General features: G+C 38.1%; 1 protein-coding gene across 6 annotated transcripts in view; it reads right to left on the minus strand.

The window, feature by feature from the left end:
• Positions 1–21,521, minus strand: part of ZNF521 (zinc finger protein 521) — a 293,245-nt gene that overhangs the window by 261,331 nt on the left and 10,393 nt on the right. For 4 of the 6 annotated variants that reach the window (XM_016933478.4, XM_016933474.3, XM_016933475.3 and 1 more), the window contains one exon: positions 1,708–1,887. Coding sequence is in view for 2 of the 6 variants with exons in the window: in XM_016933474.3 (XP_016788963.3) it covers positions 1,708–1,887 (180 nt within the window). In the remaining 4 variants the exon portion in view is untranslated. Of the gene's footprint in view, positions 1–1,707; positions 1,888–3,913; positions 3,957–7,081; positions 7,125–21,521 lie in introns of those variants that run through there. The other 2 variants (XM_054671695.2, XM_054671696.2) reach the window with 2 other exon arrangements.

A 21,521-nucleotide genomic window follows, 5' to 3' on the forward strand; every position in this document is an offset into this window, starting at 1 on the left:
AGTAGCTGGGATTACAGGCACGTGCCACCACGCACGGTTAATTTTTATTTTTAGTAGAGACGGGGTTTCACCATGTTGATCAGGCTGGTCTTGAACTCCTGACCTCAGATGATCCACCTGCCTCGGCCTCCCAAAGTGCTAGGATTACAGGTGTGAGCCACCACGCCTGGCCTAAAGGCTAACTTTCTCAGTTTCAGTAAGTATACTATAGATATGTAAGAGAATAGATTTGTTCTTCAGAAATACAAAGGATATATGTATAGAGGTGTGATGTCTCCAACTTTCTCTCAAATGATTAAGAAAGAGATGCTATAGGAGAGGGAAAAAGAGAATAATAAAGTAAATGGAGAAAAATGTAAGCAACTGATGAATCAGGTAAATGATATGGAAGTTCCTTATATTATTTTTTCAAGTTTTCTGTATGTTTGGAATTGTATCAAAATAAAAGTTGCTCCCTAGAAGCATATATAAACTGTAAAATATATATGTATGGCCAATATTTATATAAGCAACATCAATTCTCAAACTTCAGTTCCAGAAAATGTTTATGGGTTTTCTGAAAGGAAGATGATTCTGGGGCCTAATAAACTTGTTCACTGTAATCCCTCTTTGAAGAGAAGAGCCACAAGGCACTTTTAATAAAGAAGTCTATTTAATGGATTTAATCCAACATTCCACAATAATCCATTCAGAAAACCTTGTTAAAAGAGAACACACTTTAAAATCTTATAAAAATATGAATACGCTGTGGAAAACAGTCAGAGAACCACTTGTCCAGTAAACACATTTCACATACTCGCTTAATTGAAGAAAGGTTTGTGTTGGGAAAATAAGAGGCAGAGAAAGAGAGACACACACATACACACACATAGGAGTGGCATCAGCTTCAAACAGAAAGAGCAGAATGATGTGTATCTTACAGAGTTCTATCTAAAATGCCCTACCCAGGCTCAGAGATGCATTCTTGCAGGATATATTTTAAATGGGGTAGATATTTGGTAAACTGAGTCCCAGTTTTATTTAGCCATTACATCAAACATGCTATGCGACATGTTACTTTAAATCTGACTCTTCCAAGGAACTGCATAGCAGAATAACTTGCCAGCCTTAATGAGTACCTACTATAGGCCAGGTATTGTGCTAGGCTTAGATAATGCGAAAATGAATAAGACACAGTTTCAGCCATCCATGAGCTTTCAGTCTAACGAGTGAGATGGAAAAATGAACATACCCAGTGAGAACTGTGGTGCTCAAGGATAAGTATTGAACTTTATGGGAACACAAACAAATGTGGCTAACTCAGGCAGAGGGAGACGAGAAAAGGTTTCCTTCAGGAAGTGTTATCTAAGCTAACATGTTCATTTCTCATGCTGTCTTTGAAAAGGTATTCAAAGGATTTTTAAAAATATACTAGTCATCCAATATTCATGTTCTGCTCCTAAATGGCATCATGTAAAAAAAAGCAAAAAGGAAAATACACTCATTAGCTATTAACATCTAGGTGCATTTCAAAATCTAAGAGGGCTGTGACACTGAGGTTACCCCAAACAACCATCTCAGAATTCTTTCAAAAGCACCTCTAGACTTAGCTAGGTATTCAAGTGTAGGAATAAAATAATTTGAAGAGAAAAACACATAAAGGAACAAACTGAAAAAATCAGAAATGGAACAGTACAAGAAGACAAAAAAGTGATAAGTATTGTTTACCTGTCAGTTGACATTGATTAATCTTGTGTTCTGTGATATCACTCAGCGATTCAAACACCTGGAGGCAGCTGTCACAGCTGTGCACAGCTTCGTCTTCCAACTCCTCCCCGTCTTCCGGCCTCTTCTTACAATCTAGTGCCTCTCCATCTTCAGTCTTGTCTTCAAGTTTACAGTTGGGGTCTGAAAAATATCAACACTGTAAGTATGGGGTTTAAAGACAGGTTCTTTTAAAGTAACATTTAATCTTCTTGCTACCAAAAACAGAAACACCATTTTCCTTGAAGTTGCAATAGGAGGGCTTCATTGCAGATTTTATTACAGGAGAATCAAAAGTGAGCCTCTCCTAAAATTATTCAGTTAGTGACTATCAAAGGCCTTCTTCCCTTTCCCCACCAAGTAGCCCTTTTCCTCTCTCTCCCATCAAATCACTCACCCACTCTTAAGACTGACTTTGCCATTTTTTTCATAGCCTTTTAGTTATTGCTTAAAAGAGATAAATCACTTTTAAAATTAAACAGTCTCCAATGCAAAAAAAAAAACCCCACTGTGCTTAAGAATGAACTCTTTTTCTGCTAAATATACTCTTTCATGGGAAATTACCAGAATTAGCCAAAAGTCTAGAATAAGCTAAGCCAATTACCATAGGCACAAAATTGACCTTTACTTATAAACTGGTCAAAACACACAGCTACTCCATTATTTGTTAGACAGTGATGGCAAAATAAGCTGTATCACATAGCAAAACATTCTTACAAATGCAAACTCAAGTGTAAATGTATGTCTCTTGTTTTCAGAATTATCCAAAAAGGTGAAATAAGATATATGAAAAACAATTATAAATAATAATGAAGTCAACAACTTGAGTTGGCATTACCAATGTTGAAAAGCTAAATGTTGTGAAAACTAAAAATAGTTCCATTTTCACCCTAAAAATGATACACAAACAGCAGGGAGAGATGTGGGGGTGCGGGGAGAGAAAAGCACGTGGAATGCTTTTACTTAGAGCTCAATAAACGCTTTTTGATTAGTTACGCTGTCCTTTGAGTCATTTCCTCCCAAAGAGGGAGGAAGAAAGGAACTGTGTGGGGAGGGGGCTGAAGAGTATCTCTTTGGGGGAAATTAAGATAATGGGATAATACAATCAGTGACTGAATTTATGGGTCACTGATTTCCAGTAGCAAAAAGTCCTCCAAAGTCATAAATAAACTATATCTCAAAATACAGTAAAATTAAACTAGAGATTTCTATTTTCTACAAGGCCTTGACTAGTCAATGAAATGGTTACAAAATAACTGTATCAAGATACCTAAGAAATACGTAAGGCATTATCTGTAGCCACATTTTTATATGACTACAATATTACTTTTAATGGCTACAATAAATATGATAATTTAAATACAAATATATTCAATGTTTTTAATTTTGCTTTTTAGAGATGGGTCTTACTAGGCGGCCCAAGCAGAGGTGCAGTGGCTATTCATAGGCACTATCATAGCTCACTGCAGCCTCCAACTCCTCCTGCCTCAGCCTCCCAAGTAGTTGGGACCACAGGCACACACTGCCATGCCCAGCTATTTAACACTTTAGATATTTCATTAAATGTTACAATCAAGAATCCACAGAATCAAAAATAACCAAGTATTTCTCAAAAAAGTCCATAAACGCCACACCAATATCCTGCTCTCTGAGATTGTTTTCTGCTATGTTGCACATAGCACGTTTCTATGAATGCTTCTTCTACAAGTCACTTACACTCCTTTTTTGTCTGGCAGTTGTTCTAGAGCTTTCCTTCACATCTTCAATAAACAACTATATCACCACCCTTCCAATGATTCACATATGCCAAAATCAACTTATATCACCATGTATCTGACAATCTCTTGGGTTCTTAAAAAAAAAAAAAAAGCAAAATTCCCATCTCAAAGAGCATGTAGTTTTGTTTGTTGGGTTTTTTCAAAAAGAACACACTGTTTAAGTACATTGGTAATTTGGGCTGATTTGCCATCTGGAAAATTATTATCTCAACATTCTACACAGTGCCCATTTCGGTATACCAGGATTTAGACTGCTCATTCCTGGGGGAGTAATCACAGGGATTTTGCATTTGTCTTGTACTCTGCCGAGCACAGTTCTATGTCCAGGTGAGTGCTTAGTAAATATTATTTAGTGATGGTGAGAAACGGAAGGAGAAAAAAATAGAGACTACCTTTAAAAGTCCTTTACCAGTATTTTTTCTGTAAACAGGAACAGACCAGTTACCTGTAAAGTAAAAAGCACCAGCATGCCTACATTTTCCAAAGCTGATACTACAGGACCCACCACATTTGGGTTTGCTTCTCTCAAATATTTCATCTGGGGCAACAGATGCAAAAAAAAAATGGCAATGATTCAAAGATCTCCAACAAACTAAAACCAAGTGATGAAATACTGCCAAACTAGACAGCAATTCAGGAAAATAAATAACAGTCCCAACTATGGCAAATCGACCCCCACACCATTAAAACACTTATTGGAAGGCAGTATGCACTCATGAATACTCTTGGTTGTTTAGCATGAGTTTCTAGTTTCTCAAAAAAACTGATAGCACTCAGGGAAATGTCGCTGTTAGGTCTGAATTTTAATATGATTATTTAAATGCTACACATCCAGTTTGCAGACCTGTTTGTTTTTAAATAAGGAGACTCTGTGAATACTTTAAGTACTATACAGAGAAAAATGATAAAAACTCACTTTCCTTATTATTCAAGAATATGGACACTTTCCATGAATCCAATATCAAAAATACAAACATAGAAGAATGCATGATGGCTTCGCTCTCAAAAGCTGAAGAACCGACCCCAGTCCATGCTTCCAACACTGTGGCTAGTTATTAAAATGAGGGTCATTTTAAGACTAATAAAAAATAGTTTTGCTTCCACTTCTGCATTTGCAGATAGAACCCTTCAGGGACTGAAGTCAGTCAAGCTTATTCACTTCTGCTGCAACTTTAGGATGCATGCTCCAGCCAACTGGCGAATTTGTTTTTAGGTCAACACTTAAGAGGGACCCTCTGGGAAGCGGGTTCGATTATAGCCTATGATGCCTTGGTGTAATGAGTACTGGAATCTCAGTCTCTCTCCTTGTAAGATTTTTCCAGCCTCTACTTTCATGAAAAACTCTTTTTTGCCCATTCAAAAGATGTGTTTATTTGTGCTAGGGGTTTGCATCCCTAATGCCAGTTGATGTAGGAAGATTCTAGAAAGCTTACACTGTCAACCATTTCTTTCCCACAGGTGGCTACACTTCAATAATTGCACATGGACTTAGTGATGTAGTTTTTATAAAGTCCTTTGAGATCCAATCATAAAAAATAATTGTATTACTCTGCTAGCCATTCAAACCTCTGACTTCAAACTAAGGGGTTATAAATACAAGGTCCATGCCTGTAAGTACTGCCCTGCCCCCAGCACCACTGCAGGAAGGATCATTGTTCTTCCAACTCCATTGTTGTGCTATAAATCCACGCAAAGGGTGATATTTTAAAATATCCCCAAACTCTCTACACTGCAACTACAAACTGTGTCATAGCTGCAGGCACCCACCACTCTCTCTCCCCCTACCCTAAATGATGCTGCGCAAACATGTTGCATTCAGCACAAATGATCTCACCTCCTCAACCAACTTTCCACCTCATCCTCTGAAAAGGGTGCTGTGGGACACTGGATTTATATCATTCTGATTGGATAAAATGCTGAATTTTGGAACACACGCACAATTATTATTACAAAAGTAAGTGGCAGCTTTCTGTTTCCAATTTTGTTAACGTTACTTATAAATAGGAATGTAAAAGAAGCATTCTTTTCCCTGATTGTGTTCTCTGGCAGGTGGTTCTTTTCTTCGTCTCATCCTCCTGTTCATAAGAATTGTTATTGCTATAACTTGCTTTAATAAAATTACAACTGTGGGGAAAATGAAAAATTGCACTGGCTTAAAAGTGTTGGAGGCAATAAACCCATGGACTTCAATTAATTTCAAGTGTGGGATCAGTTTAAGGCCAACCAGCAGAAATTCTATTCTGTCCATGTAAAAATGAGGTTTCACCACATTTACTTTTTATAACCTATATAAAAGTCAAGTAAAAGTAATGAATATCTAAAAGCCATCTCAGTGGACTGGCAAAGACTATCTGTATTCTTGAAACTCATCTTACATATTTCTCTCTGTGCAACAAGGATCCCATGCCTGATCAAAGCTAAAATGTCAAACTACTGAGAAAACAGCCCAATTTCCAATCCATTTCACTGCCTCAAAATGGACCTCCTTCCAAGCCACTTTTGCATGGAAAAGCACTGGCAAAAGAAAGAAAAACTAAGAGATCATGTGGTTATAATTATTACCAGGCAAGGAATATTTCTGCAGCTCAGTGGTAAAGTAAAACTCTGTCGCTCTCTGCTCCCAATAGTGTCCATCGCAAAACAACTGCCTCATTAAATCTCTGCAGTAAGATTAATATGCCGTAGCTGCACTACATTTATAACTTGGTACTCTATAAAAAGCACATTTAATGGTAAGAGCCAGAGCCTAGATACAAAGTATTACTATAAAAACTTCTGGCAGCAAGTACACAGTGCAGGCCCTCTGTCCCTCTTGCTGGAGATATAAATGAGGTTTTTCCTGGTTAATTCCAAGCATGAAGCTCTACCTTAAAAACCAGAGTCAGTTTTTAAGAGAGTGGCAGAAACACAAGATTCTGAGGATGATGTAAATATGAATGCAAGAAGATTACTTAACAACTAAGACTGGCAAGAGATGAATGAACCCAAAATACTCCACTTATATACTCACGCAAACTTAAAACTGGACCACTTCCTAACAGTTTGTTCTCTGATCATAGCCAGCTTGTCACCAAATTAAACAGCCATGGCATGAATTACTCAATCTTAAGTCAACCCACACAGTGCCCAGTGAGTTCAAGAAACTACCAACTAAAAAATACATACTGTCTGAAAAAAACAAGTCTTAGTTTCACTGTGATGACCATGACCTCCAGGATCTCAATAGCCTAAAACTGTTACAAAAAAAAATTAAAGAAAAAGTGGCCCCAACACTACACTGCTAGTGAACTAGTAAAAATAGAGGGTTTTTGAGACTTTAGAAAGCTGCCCGAGTTCTTTCTTTCAAGGATATTGTCTGAAATTAAAAAGGCATTATAACCCATGTCACATAGCCAGGAATTCTATGCTAAATAAGTAAACAAATAATTCAAAGTAATGCATTCCATACCAAAATCTCCCCAAATCACTGCAAATGATGCATCTCAGGTTAACAACCACCTTGTGCTAAACGTAATTAACTGTCTAATGATGTTGAATTTAAAGTTCATATGTGTACTCACAACTAGCCTTCTAGGTTTCGTGACATATTTAGAAGTCCCACACCTAAAAAGAAAATCAGAGAGTATCTGTTTAAAATAAACCATATCTGAAAGCACTCCTCCCCTACAAGTATGTTCAAATCCTAATCCCTGATTTATGTTTATGCTTTTTAAGAACAGAGAAAAAGTTACCTTCAGGCTACAAAGAGTTAACAAGAAGCAGAAAGCCTTCCTGGTTTTCAAAAACCAAAGGGCGGGATCATTATTTTGTGCTTTCTGGGCTCTAGATATGCATTCTAACTTGAAATCCCATAAGACGAAAACAGATTTAGGGGAAATAAATCGCACACTGTTATAAAATGGCAAGCAGACTCTAATGAAGGAAGGCAGCATTGCCAGACTGTGCAGCCGTCTGTCCCGCACTCGCCTGCTGGTCTGCTGCCTCATTTTTTTTATTACTGTCAACTAAAGGTAAACAAACAAACACAACACAAACAACAAAAAAAAGCAATCGATGGGGTGGCTAAGGGCTGAGCATCCCCGGAACCACATCGGCCTCAACTTAGTAGGATTATGATGGGCATCCCAGGCAGACACCTGGCTGGGCACCAACCGGTCCAAAGAGCTCCTGTGGTCACGGATAAGAATGTGCTCCTTTTACCTCTTTCTGCAATGTTTATTTTCTAACCACTCTATTCTCTGAAAGTTGTTAAATTGTTTTACAGAAGAAAAAAAGGAACCTGTAATCTATTTGTTCCTTCCTTTGTCTATAAAATCTTCTCAGACAGAAAGAATGATCTCTGTGTTAAACAAAATCGCACTGTTGAAGTTTAGACTTTCTGTGGTTTTGCTTGATTGTTCTACAGGTCTATCACGGTCCTTGAAGACCAAAGAGAAATATCACAGATGTACTGTTATCAAGGAGAACATGCCAATTGTGAATTTATTACCACTATCTACAGTGAAATTCCTTGAAGGAGGATGCTGAATGGGAGGAAATTAGCCTTAGGGGAGGTTAAACACACACACACACACACACACACACACACACGCATTCACTTTCACACTTTGCAACAAAAGTTTCTTCTCTTCCAATCAGAAAGATATACCCAAGTTTCTTTCTTCCATTATTCCTCCTTTATCTTATTTTTTTATTATTTTTTTTTAATTTTTTGAGACGGAGTCTCGCTCTTTGGCTCAGGCTGGAGTGCAGTGGCGTGATCTTGGCTCACTGCAACCTCTGCCTCCCGGGTTCAAGCGATTCTCCTGCCTCAGCCTCCTGAGTAGCTGGGATTACAGGCACATGCCACCATGCCTGGCTAATTTTTTGTATTTTTAGTAGAGACCAGGTTTCACCGTGTTAGCCAGGATGGGCTCGATCTTCTGACCTTGTGATCCACCAGCCTCAGCCTCCCAAAGTGCTGGGATTACAGGCGTGAGCCATCGCGCTGGCCTATTCCCCCTTTATCTTTAACATGAAATTTGGTAAAAGAAAGACACAATGGAAGAAAGCAACTTCAGTACTCCAACTTTAATACAAAGAGTAGTTTGTAACTAACTATGTTAGTAGTAGTTACTAACATATTCCTACCTTAAAGTCATTTAACTTCACAATGAATTTCTATGGCTGCCTTTTTCACAACTTCAGTAAGCAAACATTTCTTGAGCACCTATGTGGTTAACAGCCAGTTGATCAAGGCCCTGGAGATACAATGTCTAAATTCCTGTCCCAAGAAGTTTGCAATTTGCTGCCGCTTCCCAAAAGCAAAGTTCAAGTGTTTGGGGATACTGATCCTCAAGGTGACCAGGCACAGCTTGGGGTGACTGGAAACTGCAAGTCTGTCTTCCCTGGCCTTGAGTGGTTTTGTCCATTTACCCAAGTTTGCCATTTGAAACTTATCACTTTTCTGCATATGTTATTTCATGAGAAGGCCTGACTGGCACAAGGAGAGAAAGAGAAGAGTAAGTCAACGACTACAGCAAGAGGGATAAGTACTCAGATGGAGGGGCATCTAAATCGGGGCAGGGAAATTTTATCCCAAGAAGAGCAACTTGGGCTACATTTTGAAGGCCACATAACACTGGGAACAAGAACACAGCTCTCTAGGCAATAGAAACATAGGTAAGGCCACAGATACGTAAAACAACATGATGACTTCAAAGAAATGCAGGTACCTGTGCTGCTATTCAAAATGGGGGCGAGGGAGGGATAGACCAGACAGACAGTAAGGCAGCGGCAGAGAGCAGGCTGGAAAAGCGGCTAGAGCACGAAGGAACTCCTGTGAGTGTAATGTCCAGATGTTAACCTCACTGCTATGAGAAATCACTGATGGATTTTAAGTAGGGGAGTGAATGATCTGATTGACATTTTACAAAGATGCTCCACTGGTAACTGAGAGGATGGCATGGACAAAGATCAGACCTGGAAGCAAAGAGACCAATCCAGAGGCTACAGGGTAAACCAGGAAGTAAGTAGAAAGTGAAAACTAAGTCAACGGCAGAAAGGAAATAATGGTTCTGGGAGCCACTATGGAAACAGGATCTGGATGGATGGTGAAGAGAGGAAAGTGGGGAGCTGTCTCAGTGTTTGCCAGGCACCAGGCTTGGTGGAGCCATTCCTAGACAGGAGCATGCTTTTCTCACTATCTTCACATCCAGGTTTTGTCTTTTACCCATATTCTCACTTACCTAAATAGTGACAAAGAAGTGCCAAAGCTGGAGAAAAACTGGGCAGAAAAATCACACCACCTAACTTTTTTCTTTTTCTTTTTGTTTGAGACAGAGTCTCACTCTGTCGCCAGGCTGGAGTGCAGTGGTGCAATCTCAGTTCACTGCAACTTCTGCCTCCCAGGTTCAAACGATTCTCCTGCCTCAGCCTCTCAAGTAGCTGGGACTACAGGCCTGCGCCACCATGCCCAGCTAATTTTTATATTTTTTTAGTAGAGACAGGGTTTCACCATGTTGGCCAGGATGGTCTCGATCTCTTGACCTCATGATCCACCCGCCTCAGCTGCCCAAAGTGCTGGGATTACAGGCGTGAGCCACCATGCCCAGCCACCAGCTAACTTTTTAACCTAGTACCAGAGGTTTCCAGGGGCCCCAAAGACACTTCTCAGGACTTCAAGGATCTTTGGTAAGACTCCTTTAACTTTAGCTTTATTTTAAGCACACACAATGCCAAAGAAGAATAAGTATAAAATTAAACTGAAAACCAAAAGAGACATTGATTCTAATATCTCTTTCTTATTTCTTCTTTAAATATATCATTAACCATTAGTTTAAGTAAGTTAACACGATTTTACTTGGAGTTCATGATTCTTTTCATCAGACAAAGTCAAAACACCAGACTACTACTTTTAATAACATAAAACCCCAATAAATTTAAAATACTTGTTTTAAAAGGTGCACACAGCCTTCTCCTAAAAGAAAATATGGTAAGGAACCACAAAGAATGCGACAGAGCAGCAGGGGAAAGAGATGACACAAGGGTGAAATGGGTACACAAACTCAAAATCACCTACGCTAACAAAGAAAGAAAAAAGTACCCTGCTGAAGCTTTTTCTAGATGAAGGGCTTAAAGTAAAATACCCAGAGTCTTTTTGTAACCTTGTTGTTTTTATTTTGTTTTGCTTTGGCATGAGCCTTTCTTCTTGCCAGATTTGAAATGCCTCACTCTTCCAACTACCCTGATGCCTTCAGATTCAACAATGACACATTTGAATCTCATATAGTCTCTAACTTCCTGCAAAAAGAACAAAACCAGCTTCTGTAGTTCCATGCTCAATCTTAAACCGAGCCTCAAGGACTCCCTTCTTCCATTTTACATAAGAAAGATACTACACACAAATATTTTTAATATCCAGCTAATCAAGCACTAATTTCTTGATAGTAAAGCAACTTTAAAACTGCTAAAAAAAAATCCACTCTGGAGGAAAACAAATTATTTGAAAACATTTCTGTGTAGTCTTTAGTACATAATGACCAGGTATACTGAAAACTGCTTCTCAGACAAGACAGCTACAGTAAGAAATAAAACCAAGTTTTGAACCTAGGATTTAGACATTTGGACATTTGTGAAAGAATCTGGCTCCTCTTTACTAAATAAGTCTATGTAGTCTTAGTAGCACAGTTAGAAAGCATTAGTTTCCCCAAGCAAAGAAAAATCTGCGGCTAAATGCCTTTGTATTAACGATATCATACTAATACTTACACCAACTGTTTGTATTTTTTCAGCCATTTTAGACAGTGCCAGTCAAATTGCAACATTTCTGAATTGGACACCTAAAGTTAACTATCTCAACAATTGCTGAGGCATTAGCTTAGGGGGAAAGTGTTTTGTTTGAATCAGGAAACACTGGCTTGCTGCAATGTAGCAATACTCACTTTCACATTTTGAGAAGGTAAACCCCAACCTTATTCACAAAAATCAATACAATATTATCATCCAATTCTCTTTACTAGTGACTTTGGACTTGCTTTTTTCTTTTTTTTTTTTTTTAATTTAGGAAATTCCTCTCCTTAACTGCAATCATATATTTGAAAGACAAGGACAATTGGATTTGTCTAAAGTTTGCCAAAATTAATCGAAACATTTTGGGCATTTAATATTCCACTAAACAGATTTATTTCACCCAGGAACATGAAAAAATGTTGGGTTTTTTCTTTCTTTTTCCCCTTCAGCAGCTCCAAATGGCTGTCAAACTGGGAATCAAACTGCCATTAAAAAGAAAAATAATTTGAAAACAAATGAAAACAGATTTTTTTCTTTTCTAAGTGGAAAAGTCTACATTTGTAAGAAATGATCCCACTTAGGAAGATAAGAAAGCATTTTCAAAACAACTGCCTTGGTAACATGATGACTCAGGAAAAGAGAAATTTTAAAAAAAGAAAAATCCTATAACATAAGGCACAAATTTGTATAATGAAAGATCACAGCAAAAAAAAAAAAAAAAAAGAGGCTGTGATTTATACCTTATGAGCTATTATAAACTACAAGAAAATTTATGTATAATTGAAAAAAAGGAATTCATTGTGTCTTCCCCTAGTTGGTCTAATAAATTTTAAAATACATACAACCCTAAATGTCGAAGGTTCCTTCATCCTGATAAACAAAACAAGAAAAGCCACACAACCAAAAATAAACTATAAAAATAGATCATTATTGATTTAGTTCCATTTCTGTAACACTTTCCTTAAGGAATTTGAAACAAAGATAATATAAGAGCATCATTTGTTTTAAATTTTTTAACTGCACTTTTCATTTCCTAGGACACAAAATAATTCCTTAGGTGTCCATATGAGTCTAATGTTTTTCTTTAGTTTTAATACAATCTCTCCAAAAGCCAGGTTTTAAAAATGTACTTTTTCCTACAGAATGACCACCTCACCAAATGTGCATTCAATCTGCATGTATCTGCAGACAAGTAATAAAGACACGAGTGCCATTAGCATAATCAATACACAATTTACAGAGCTACCCAGATAGAACTAAAAGTGAACGTGTACGCCATTATCATAGTAACTATAAATTAATAGTTGTTCGTGGAAATGTGTTCCCACTTATATTGTCTCAATCTCCACTTGTCAGGATAATGTGACCACATATTATATATTTGTATAGTATTTATGTATATAATGTAGCATATACATATACAAATCTATACATATGTATATATACATATATACTAGAGTAGTATATATTTTATCGTATAATGCTATATGTAAACATATTTTCAAATGATTATTTCCAGATAATCTCCAAATATGCATAAAGTAATATCAACGAAATCAATCACACATAGGAGGAAATGGCTGATAAATAAACACCTATATTTATTTGTTTTGCTTTTTTACTATGTAGTTTAATAAGCATGTGGTTTAATAAGGACACACTCTCTCTCTCTCTCTCTCTCTCTATATATATATATATACACATATATATATATGTAAATATATACGGGGAGGGAGCATATTCTCAGAGGGTGGGCAGAAGGGCCAGGGCTCATCTTATTTTTAAAAGAGAATAATAAGGAAAATAATCTGGTCAATTCCGCTGTTGCTGTTTGTATTTTTTTAAAATCCAACACGTTTGAAACCTTACATTTAGCCAACACTACCCAAAAAAAAAGTACATCCTGTCTCTGAAATACCATCTCTAGGATGTCAGAATTGGAGTAATTTTTTTCAGAAACAGTGACAGGTCATGCCCAATTGCCTCCACAGAAGGTATCAATGCCACACCAGTCCTTGGGACAACCTATCCCTGCAATGGGTATGTCCATCTTTCACAGCCATGAAGAAAAACTGTATCAAATGTAATATATTTCGAACAAAAGAAAACAGGGATAACTTCAGGATGGTAAAGTGCCTTAATCTGCCAGTGGGAAATATGAATTTGTTTCTCCTCTATCTGCTTCATGGTGTGTTTAATACAGGCAGTGTGGTATTACCAGGGGCTAGTCAGCCCAAAGCCAGGTGCACTGCTATAGTCTTTGCAGGCACAACCATCACTCACTTCTTCCCAGAAGTCAAGCTGGTGGGCTCCACCCAAGCAAATCTCCTGACCTTTGAGTAACAGCACGGAGAAGAAAGACCTTTGAAAGTCTACTCAACCTCTACAAGGCAGTAGTTCCAAGATTTCACCAGCAATGAAGAAAACACTCCAGCACCCCCTTGCCACCACCACTAAAATATCTCCCAGATCAGCTTCCAGAGGCATTCAATTTTTTTTAATCAGAAGACAAAGCCTTTAATTATACAATTACAGATTTGTCAGGATTCCACTGCTTTTAATGCTCTCTATCATACTTTTTCTTGGAGAAGTAACTTTCTCTTAGGGGCTGGAGAGTAGATAAGGAGAGGGAACTCAGATCTAAATGCCTAAAGTCAAAAGGAACATCAGAGGAGAGATCTGGTGGCCAGTGGATTAATTATTTCTACATCTTGATTTGGTTTATGACGAGTCTTGGCTTCTTCATTTGAAAAGTATGGGATGAAAGATGCCCACTTTCAAGTTCTTTTTCTGCTTCAGCCATACTAACTGGATGGGTCCAGTGTATGTGACTCAGTTTTCTCACCTATAAAATGAGAGCAATGATAACTGACAAAGGATACATTTAAAGCCAAAGGAAGACACAGTGTCTTTTGAAACGTTAAACAGGTGCCCACACATAAGGTATTTGTCAAAAATAGTGAACTCAACTCTCCTCCAGCTCCATTACCCACCTTTTATTGTAGATAATGGTTACTAAGAGTTGAATATAAAAGTTCACACAATTCCTCTTAGGCTTTCTCCAGAAGGGGAAATATTTTCTTCTCTACACAAAAAGGCAAAGCAGCCGCAATACTGAGTGCCACCCCTAGAGACTTTGCAAACGAGGTAAACATAAAGAGGATAAAACATGCAGGCCTCCCCAGCTTCCCAGAGAACTTCATCCAGAATAGAAAGCTATTACCAGTTAGTGATTTGCTAAGAGCCAGACATCCATTAAGCACCTTATGTTTGTTTGTTAATATGACAGTCCTGCAAGGTCTATTCCTAACATTTTACTGGTAAGAAAACTGAGGTTTAGTAAGGTTCAATAACATGTAGCTTGTTAATAGTGTGCAGGATTCAAACACAGGTCCACCAGGCAGCGGGTCCCTTGTGTCTACTCATTGTGACATGCCGATTGTGCACACAGGACCAAAGCACTGAGACATTCCACTGCTCAGACTAGAATAAGGAAGGTGATGCTCTCAGCGCAGTGAGCCTGTAATTTTTGCTTTCAGAAAAAGTCTGAGAGGGTTGGAAAAGTCACTTTTCCTCCCATCACCTAAAATGTGTATAGCCATGAAAGGTAGTTCCTAGAATTATAAATCAAGAGACTGAGACTCCTCCCTAGTCTGTCACAAAGTCATGGTGTGACCTGGAATACGTAACTTAAGGTCTTTGGGTCTTGGAGACAGCAAGTGGGTCATCTCTAGGGTCTTCCCTGCTCTAAACTCTCATGATCTGTATCCTCTCCTGTCCTCAAAACACTCTGTACCTCGCCTAACCAGATGTCCATCCCTAGCCCTGGCTGACCTTTCAGGAAACTAAACTAGCACCCGCACCCAATACCCTTTTAAAAGTGTTTTCCAGAATATCTATATTAAGCGATCCCAAAGTGAAATTTCCTTTGTCACTTTCTATCATTTAAAGATATTCCACTCATTAAAAGTGGCCTCGCTCAATCCTCTTGGCTCTCCCCACTCTGATTTTCATTACTAATTCTCTCACTTCATTTAGCATTAAGGTTGAAGAAAAAAGTATAAATGGCTATTTGAAAGTCATCTGATTGGATATATTAAGGTTTTAGACTTTGTCGGTATAGAAAGACAACTTTATGACAGTTTACATTTAGTTAAAAGTTAAAAGAAAAGATAGTGTCTACGAAGAGTATCACCGGACAAGTGAATGCCAAGGTCAACCAGCGAGCGCGGACAGAGGTTGGGCTTCTAAAGCCCAAAGGGCCAGCAGAGTCAAGCAATCTGGAAGTGGGGCCCGGGTGATTTCACGAACTGAAGAGAGAGAGTAAGAGTTGTGATTGAACAAGCAAGGGAAGTTAAGGGGAAATTAAAACAACCTGAACAGTTAGGATTTACTGCAGAAAGAATAAAGAAGAAACCAAGAGGAAAGCAATGTCAATCTGCCCCAAAATAACGTCTCAAATAAAATTAAAGCACCAGCTAGACACAGCCAGGCATGGATGGGAGTTAACCGCCAGTCAGCAGACCATTCCTGTATTCTCCTTCCACATTCAATCTCTATACCCACATGTGCTTCTACAGAACACAGAATCTCTCTCTGAAGCCAAGAAGAAAATGCTTGTAGACAAATTTACTGATGACTGAGGTGATGCAGAAAATCATCCCCTCGTTCCACTAATTCTTTTGTAAACCCAAGCCCAGATTTATCTTTTTAATTTAAGGATTATTAATAAATCTGCTATGATTAAACTTTCATAATGATATGTGAATTATTTGTCTCCAGTTCCTCTCCCAAGAACTATTAGACTACCTTTGTAAATTAGCACTGGCCCTTCTGCAAAGAACCTAAAAGACACCCACCCGACTTACCAAAAAAAGATGGCAGAGGTGCTAAAATTAATTAGCTTCACTTTATGCTTCCATTATCTTTTAATTGGAATTTCTGCAGTAATTTTTCTTTCTTAATTCTATCTATGTTGGCAAAGCAAAGTTAGATTTTGGACTGGATCAATGCGTTGGCCAGGGTGAAGGTGCCTGTAGTGGAAGACTGAACTCGGCGAAGACTTTGTGAGAATCCCTCTAGCCCCCTCAAAACAGGCTTCAGAAAGGGCTATGTGCTACCACACAGGTACGTAAAAATTCCCAATCTTCAACCACAGCAAGAAGGAACTTTCTAGAATAGAAAAGAGTTGTATGCTATGGGGTGTACAAAAGTGAGAAAACCTTTGAGAGTAAAAAGAAACATTTACCAGGCACTTCACATCTACCAGACACTATTCTAAGAGCTTACACTAATTAACTCTTAATTCTCACAAGAGCTCTTTGAATTAGGTACTAGTAGGACCCTCATTTACAGATGGAGAAACTGTAGTACAAGGTGATTTAATAACTTGCCCAAGGTCAATCAGATTAGAATTTCAACCCAGAGAGTCTAGTTTAACACCCATGTTCTTAACCACTACACTATACTTCCCCCATTTAATAAATGTTTGCTAAGCACCTACTATATTCCCAGAAATATTCTGCGAGGTTGGGGACACAGAGATGGAGGTGGGGGAACAAGACACTGCAGCCAGTGTAATGGGGAACACAGAATGAAAAGAAAGATTAGGAAAAAAATCCTTTCTATAATATGTCAGACACAAGATCTATTAGTTACAAGGGAAAGCGCTGACAATACCAAAAATAAAAATTTGGAAGTTCTGTATGGCAAAAGAGAAAAAACTACCACCCACAGAGTCAAAAGGCAAACTGGGGAAAACATTTGCAACACATAAGTCAGGCAAAGAGCTAATTTTCTTAATAATATGAGCTGCTCTTTCAAACCAGAAGATAAAAAACCCAAGGAAATAAAAAGGCAATTCACAGAAAAATAAATACAAATAGCTTATAAACAATTGAAATGATGCTCAATCTACCTCATAATTACAGCAATGCTAATTAAAATGTCAATTAAATACCAGTTTGTTTTTTCACAAGTCGCATTAGTAAGGATGAAGTATTTAAACACAGGCACTCTCTAACCCTGCTGCCAACTGCAGTGTGAATTGGTCTTACTTCTTTGGAGGGCACACTGGCGGTATCCATTAAAATTTTAAATGCACATTATCTTTAACCAGCAATTCCATTTTTAGGAATTGATCCCATGTATATAAAATCATACATATCAGCAAGAATGTATGCATGCTTCCTGCAACACAGATAAGTAACTAAAAAGAAACACCCTGATGACCAGCAGCTGGGGATGGACTAGACAACAGCCCATCATACAATGGATACTGCAAAGTCATTAGAATAAAGGGGAGAGATCATAAGTGCTTATATGGAAGGGCTGCTAGGAAATATATTTAGGAAGGAGGACAACATAGAGACCTCCCGCTTTTGTTTGGGGAAAAGAAAAAACACTCACATATATACATCGCAATTTAAGATTGGCCCAGTTAGCTCCCTGGGTACATTACCCCAGCTAGCTATACTCACTGTCTCTGTCTAACCATGGAACAGATATTTAAGGAATAGTTGGAAGGGGCAACATATAATCGGCCGTCCAGAGTACCGATGCATCTCACTCTGACCTTTCTTACAGAATTACGTGGATGGTTAGGGGTTGAATTCAAACAACCTCTCATAGACTTTTGTGTGTGTGTGTGTGTGTGTGTGTGTGTGTGTGTGTGTGTGTAAACTACAATTAAGAATAAAGACAACAGAAAAGGCATAGGAAATGTGAGTTGAAAGTGGAAAAAAGTGCTAGTAGACATATTACTGTTTTCACAATCTTTCACAGTTTTTCTACATTTTTTTTTTTTTAAGTTTTGAGATGGGGTCTCACTCTGTCACCCAGGTTGGAGTGCAGTGGCGTGATCTCGACTCACTGCAACCTCCACCTCCCAGGCTCAAGTGATCTTCCCACCTCAGCCTCCCAAGTAGCTGGGGCCACAGGCATGTGCCACCACGCCGGCTAATTTCTTATATTTTGGTAAAGATGGGGATTCACCATGTTGCCCAGGCCTGTCTTGAACTCCTGAGCTCAGGCGATCCCCCCGCCTCAGTCTCCCAAAATCCTAGGATTATAGGTGTGAGCCATTGAGCCCAGTCATTTTCTTTTTAATTACAGAATACACTAATGAATTGTTGATGCACTATCACAGTTTAGTATTTACTAACCTCCTTGATGTGAAAATTGTGCTAAGAATTTGCAAAGATCATAAGCAGAAACATAATTAGATGACTAACATATATTTTCCTAAACAGCTAAGACATAAAATAGAGAACAGTTGTTAAATTGTCTCACAATTTCAGAATGAGTGAGTTGATCAAGTATTTAGAGAGCATTCTAAGGATTAAAACAAACCCAGATATTTGAAAGTTAATAGACTTAGGTAATGGAAAACTCAATGAATGTAGCTGTAAGTAGTTTACTTAGAATGGGAAAACCAGGCCCACAATTAAAATATGGCCAGAACTTGCACAGAAGTTAGCCATGTGCCAATGACACAAAAGGAATACCGTTTGTGTGAACTGAAAGAACACTATTGTTGTAAAACTAAGTAAAATCTAAAGTTAACATTATGAGAGACACAAAGAGGCATATAATATGTCTTCATAGACTGTTAGTTCCATGAAACCCATGAGCAGTTGGGTCTGACTGGTTCCATATTGTCTCCCTAGAACCTGACACATACTTGGTGCTCAATAAAAAATCCTTTAGAATGCATGACCATGTTCAGTATCTTTCATTCGAAAACATATGAAACTTCAGGATTTGCTTGAAAGCACTTCCTCCAGAATCCTTCCCTGACCTCACTGATATCGCTGTTAAATAGTCTCATTAACATCGGTGCTGTCCCTTCACAGGAATGGAAATTACTAGCATCTTATTTAATATGTTTCCACTTCTTGATCATAACTCTACCAGGATATAGACAATATGTCTCCTTCATAGCATTCTCAACTGCTAGCACTCTTAAACTGCTAAATGACTAGTAAAACACAGTAAATATTTGTTAATTAATCAACTGGCTGAATTAATGCATTTGTTTGTGTGTCTACATTTGTTTGTCTACATTGTAGGTTACGGGGATTCAAAGAAAAGGGACACCAAACTGTTCTCAAAAGGCTTATAGAGAAACCAGGAAATGAAGTGCCACAACTTCTTTGACATATGGGGTATAAGGGAATAACAGAGATGGGTCACTTTAAGTTAGGTGGGTCGGAAAAAGCCTCTCACAAGATGTGAGATGAAAACAATATTCAAGCCTTTATCATTACAACACCATTACGACTTGAAAATCCACAATCTAAGCCTAGAAGAGATTCAAAGTGAAGCCATGGACATCACTAAAGGTTTGGGACATGCTGCTGCAGGAAAAGAATACCAGCATTTGGGCAAAGAGATGAACATGAATTGAAGGTGGCTAGTCAAACTAAATTAAAATGCTGTCTTTAAAGCAACACACTTTGGCAGGTTGTGGTGGCTCACGCCTGTAATCCCAGCACTTTGGGAGGCCAAGGCGTGTGGATCACTTGAGGTCAAGAGTTTGAGACCAGCCTAGCCAACATGATGAAACCCTGTCTCTACTAAAAATACAAAAATTAGCCAAGCGTGATGGTGCGCACCTATACTCTCAGCTACTAGGGAGGCTGAGGTGAGAGGATCGCTTGAACCCAGGCAGTGGAGGTTGCAGGGAGCCAAGATAGCACCACTACACTCCAGCCTGTGTGACAGAGTGAGATTCCATCTCGAAAAAATAATAATAAATAAATAAATAAATAACAAAATCAAACAACACACTTTGACCTTGGCTCAAATGTTTTGGACGGCCAAAGGTAAATGGGGGGTCTTGATAAGAAATCACAGTGGAAAGTAAGGCTGTCCAAACTGCGTTTGGAAATTTTGGCCAGTCTTTGATTTTGTTCCATCAGCTATAACTCAGTCAAGTTCACAATTTGAAAGTATGTTTTCCCCATTAATATGAATTATTGATCAACTTGCAAGAATCACAATTTCTCAACATAAGAATTCTAGGATGTTGGAGCTACAAGGGAACTCAGAAGTCACTGAGACCTTTTTTTTTTACTGTTAAGAAATGAAGTGATACTGATTCCACTGAAGTTTATTGAGCACTTAGTATAGGGCAGGCAACTGGCTAAGGACTCTCCTAGCCTAGGGACACAGGGACAAAGACAGAGATAAAAAGCCACCATAGAGGTCTGCCAGCCCATCACACTCATACTGGGTTTTAAATATGCAAATCAGCAAGTATAAAAAACAGCTACATTTAACAGGAGCTATAAAATGGTGTTATTATCTTGTAATGGTTTTATTTTGAAGATTAAAAATTTGGTATAATGATGAAATAGTTATGTAAATGACCTATATGATGTTGGAGGAGGCAAAAGGGATTTCATGTTGATCATCTTTTTCTTCGGTCAGTTACACTCCCCACCATCACCATTCATTCCAGTGCTCACATCTTTGAACACGAAGACCATCAAGACACCCAATATCATTATCCTTAAATTGTCTCACTTAAGATCCATGATTCAGTAAAAGTTTATTTCAAAGCATTCACCTATCTCTCAGGGGAGAAATAGTCAAACTTGCACACTATGGACTTTTTAGTACCGACTTGCTGCACTCCCTAGTGTTCTACGCCTGCACATTTAATGGAATAAGTTCCTTGCAACTTCTTTCACCTCAATTTTGTATAGCAGGGATTCCTAACTGAAGTTTAGTTTTGCTGTTTTTTAATATGAACATCATACACATTCTCCAAGAACCTCCAATTATCTTAAAGGATGCCTTAAATTCTTTAAACAATTTAGAAAATTAATTAGCTTCACCATTGCATGATTAACTTTCAAAAATGTTATCCAGTACTTTTAGGAGGGGTAAAAGATATTGCAACATCACTGACCTAAGTACAAAAGAGTGGGAAGTAAAAGTTCTATATATTGTGCTTAGTTGTTTCAGTTCAAGTGGACATATTTCCCTTTAGATTATAAGAGAAAACAAAGCTAGCAATTCTTAAAAAGTATAGTTCATCAAACTTTCGGCGCCAAAAATGTTTTTGAGACTCATTTCGTCTAACTGCTTCATCTGACCCAACTCACAGAAAAAGTTAACATACCATACACATGTACGTCCTTCTCCTCACCTGCAGAGCTTTCTTCCAAAAACTAAAAAGCAATGGAAAGTATGTAGACTCTCATCCAGTTTTCTAGACTATAA

The sequence above is a fragment of the Pan troglodytes genome, chromosome 17 (assembly GCF_028858775.2).
Source record: "Pan troglodytes isolate AG18354 chromosome 17, NHGRI_mPanTro3-v2.0_pri, whole genome shotgun sequence".
NCBI lineage: Eukaryota > Metazoa > Chordata > Mammalia > Primates > Hominidae > Pan > Pan troglodytes.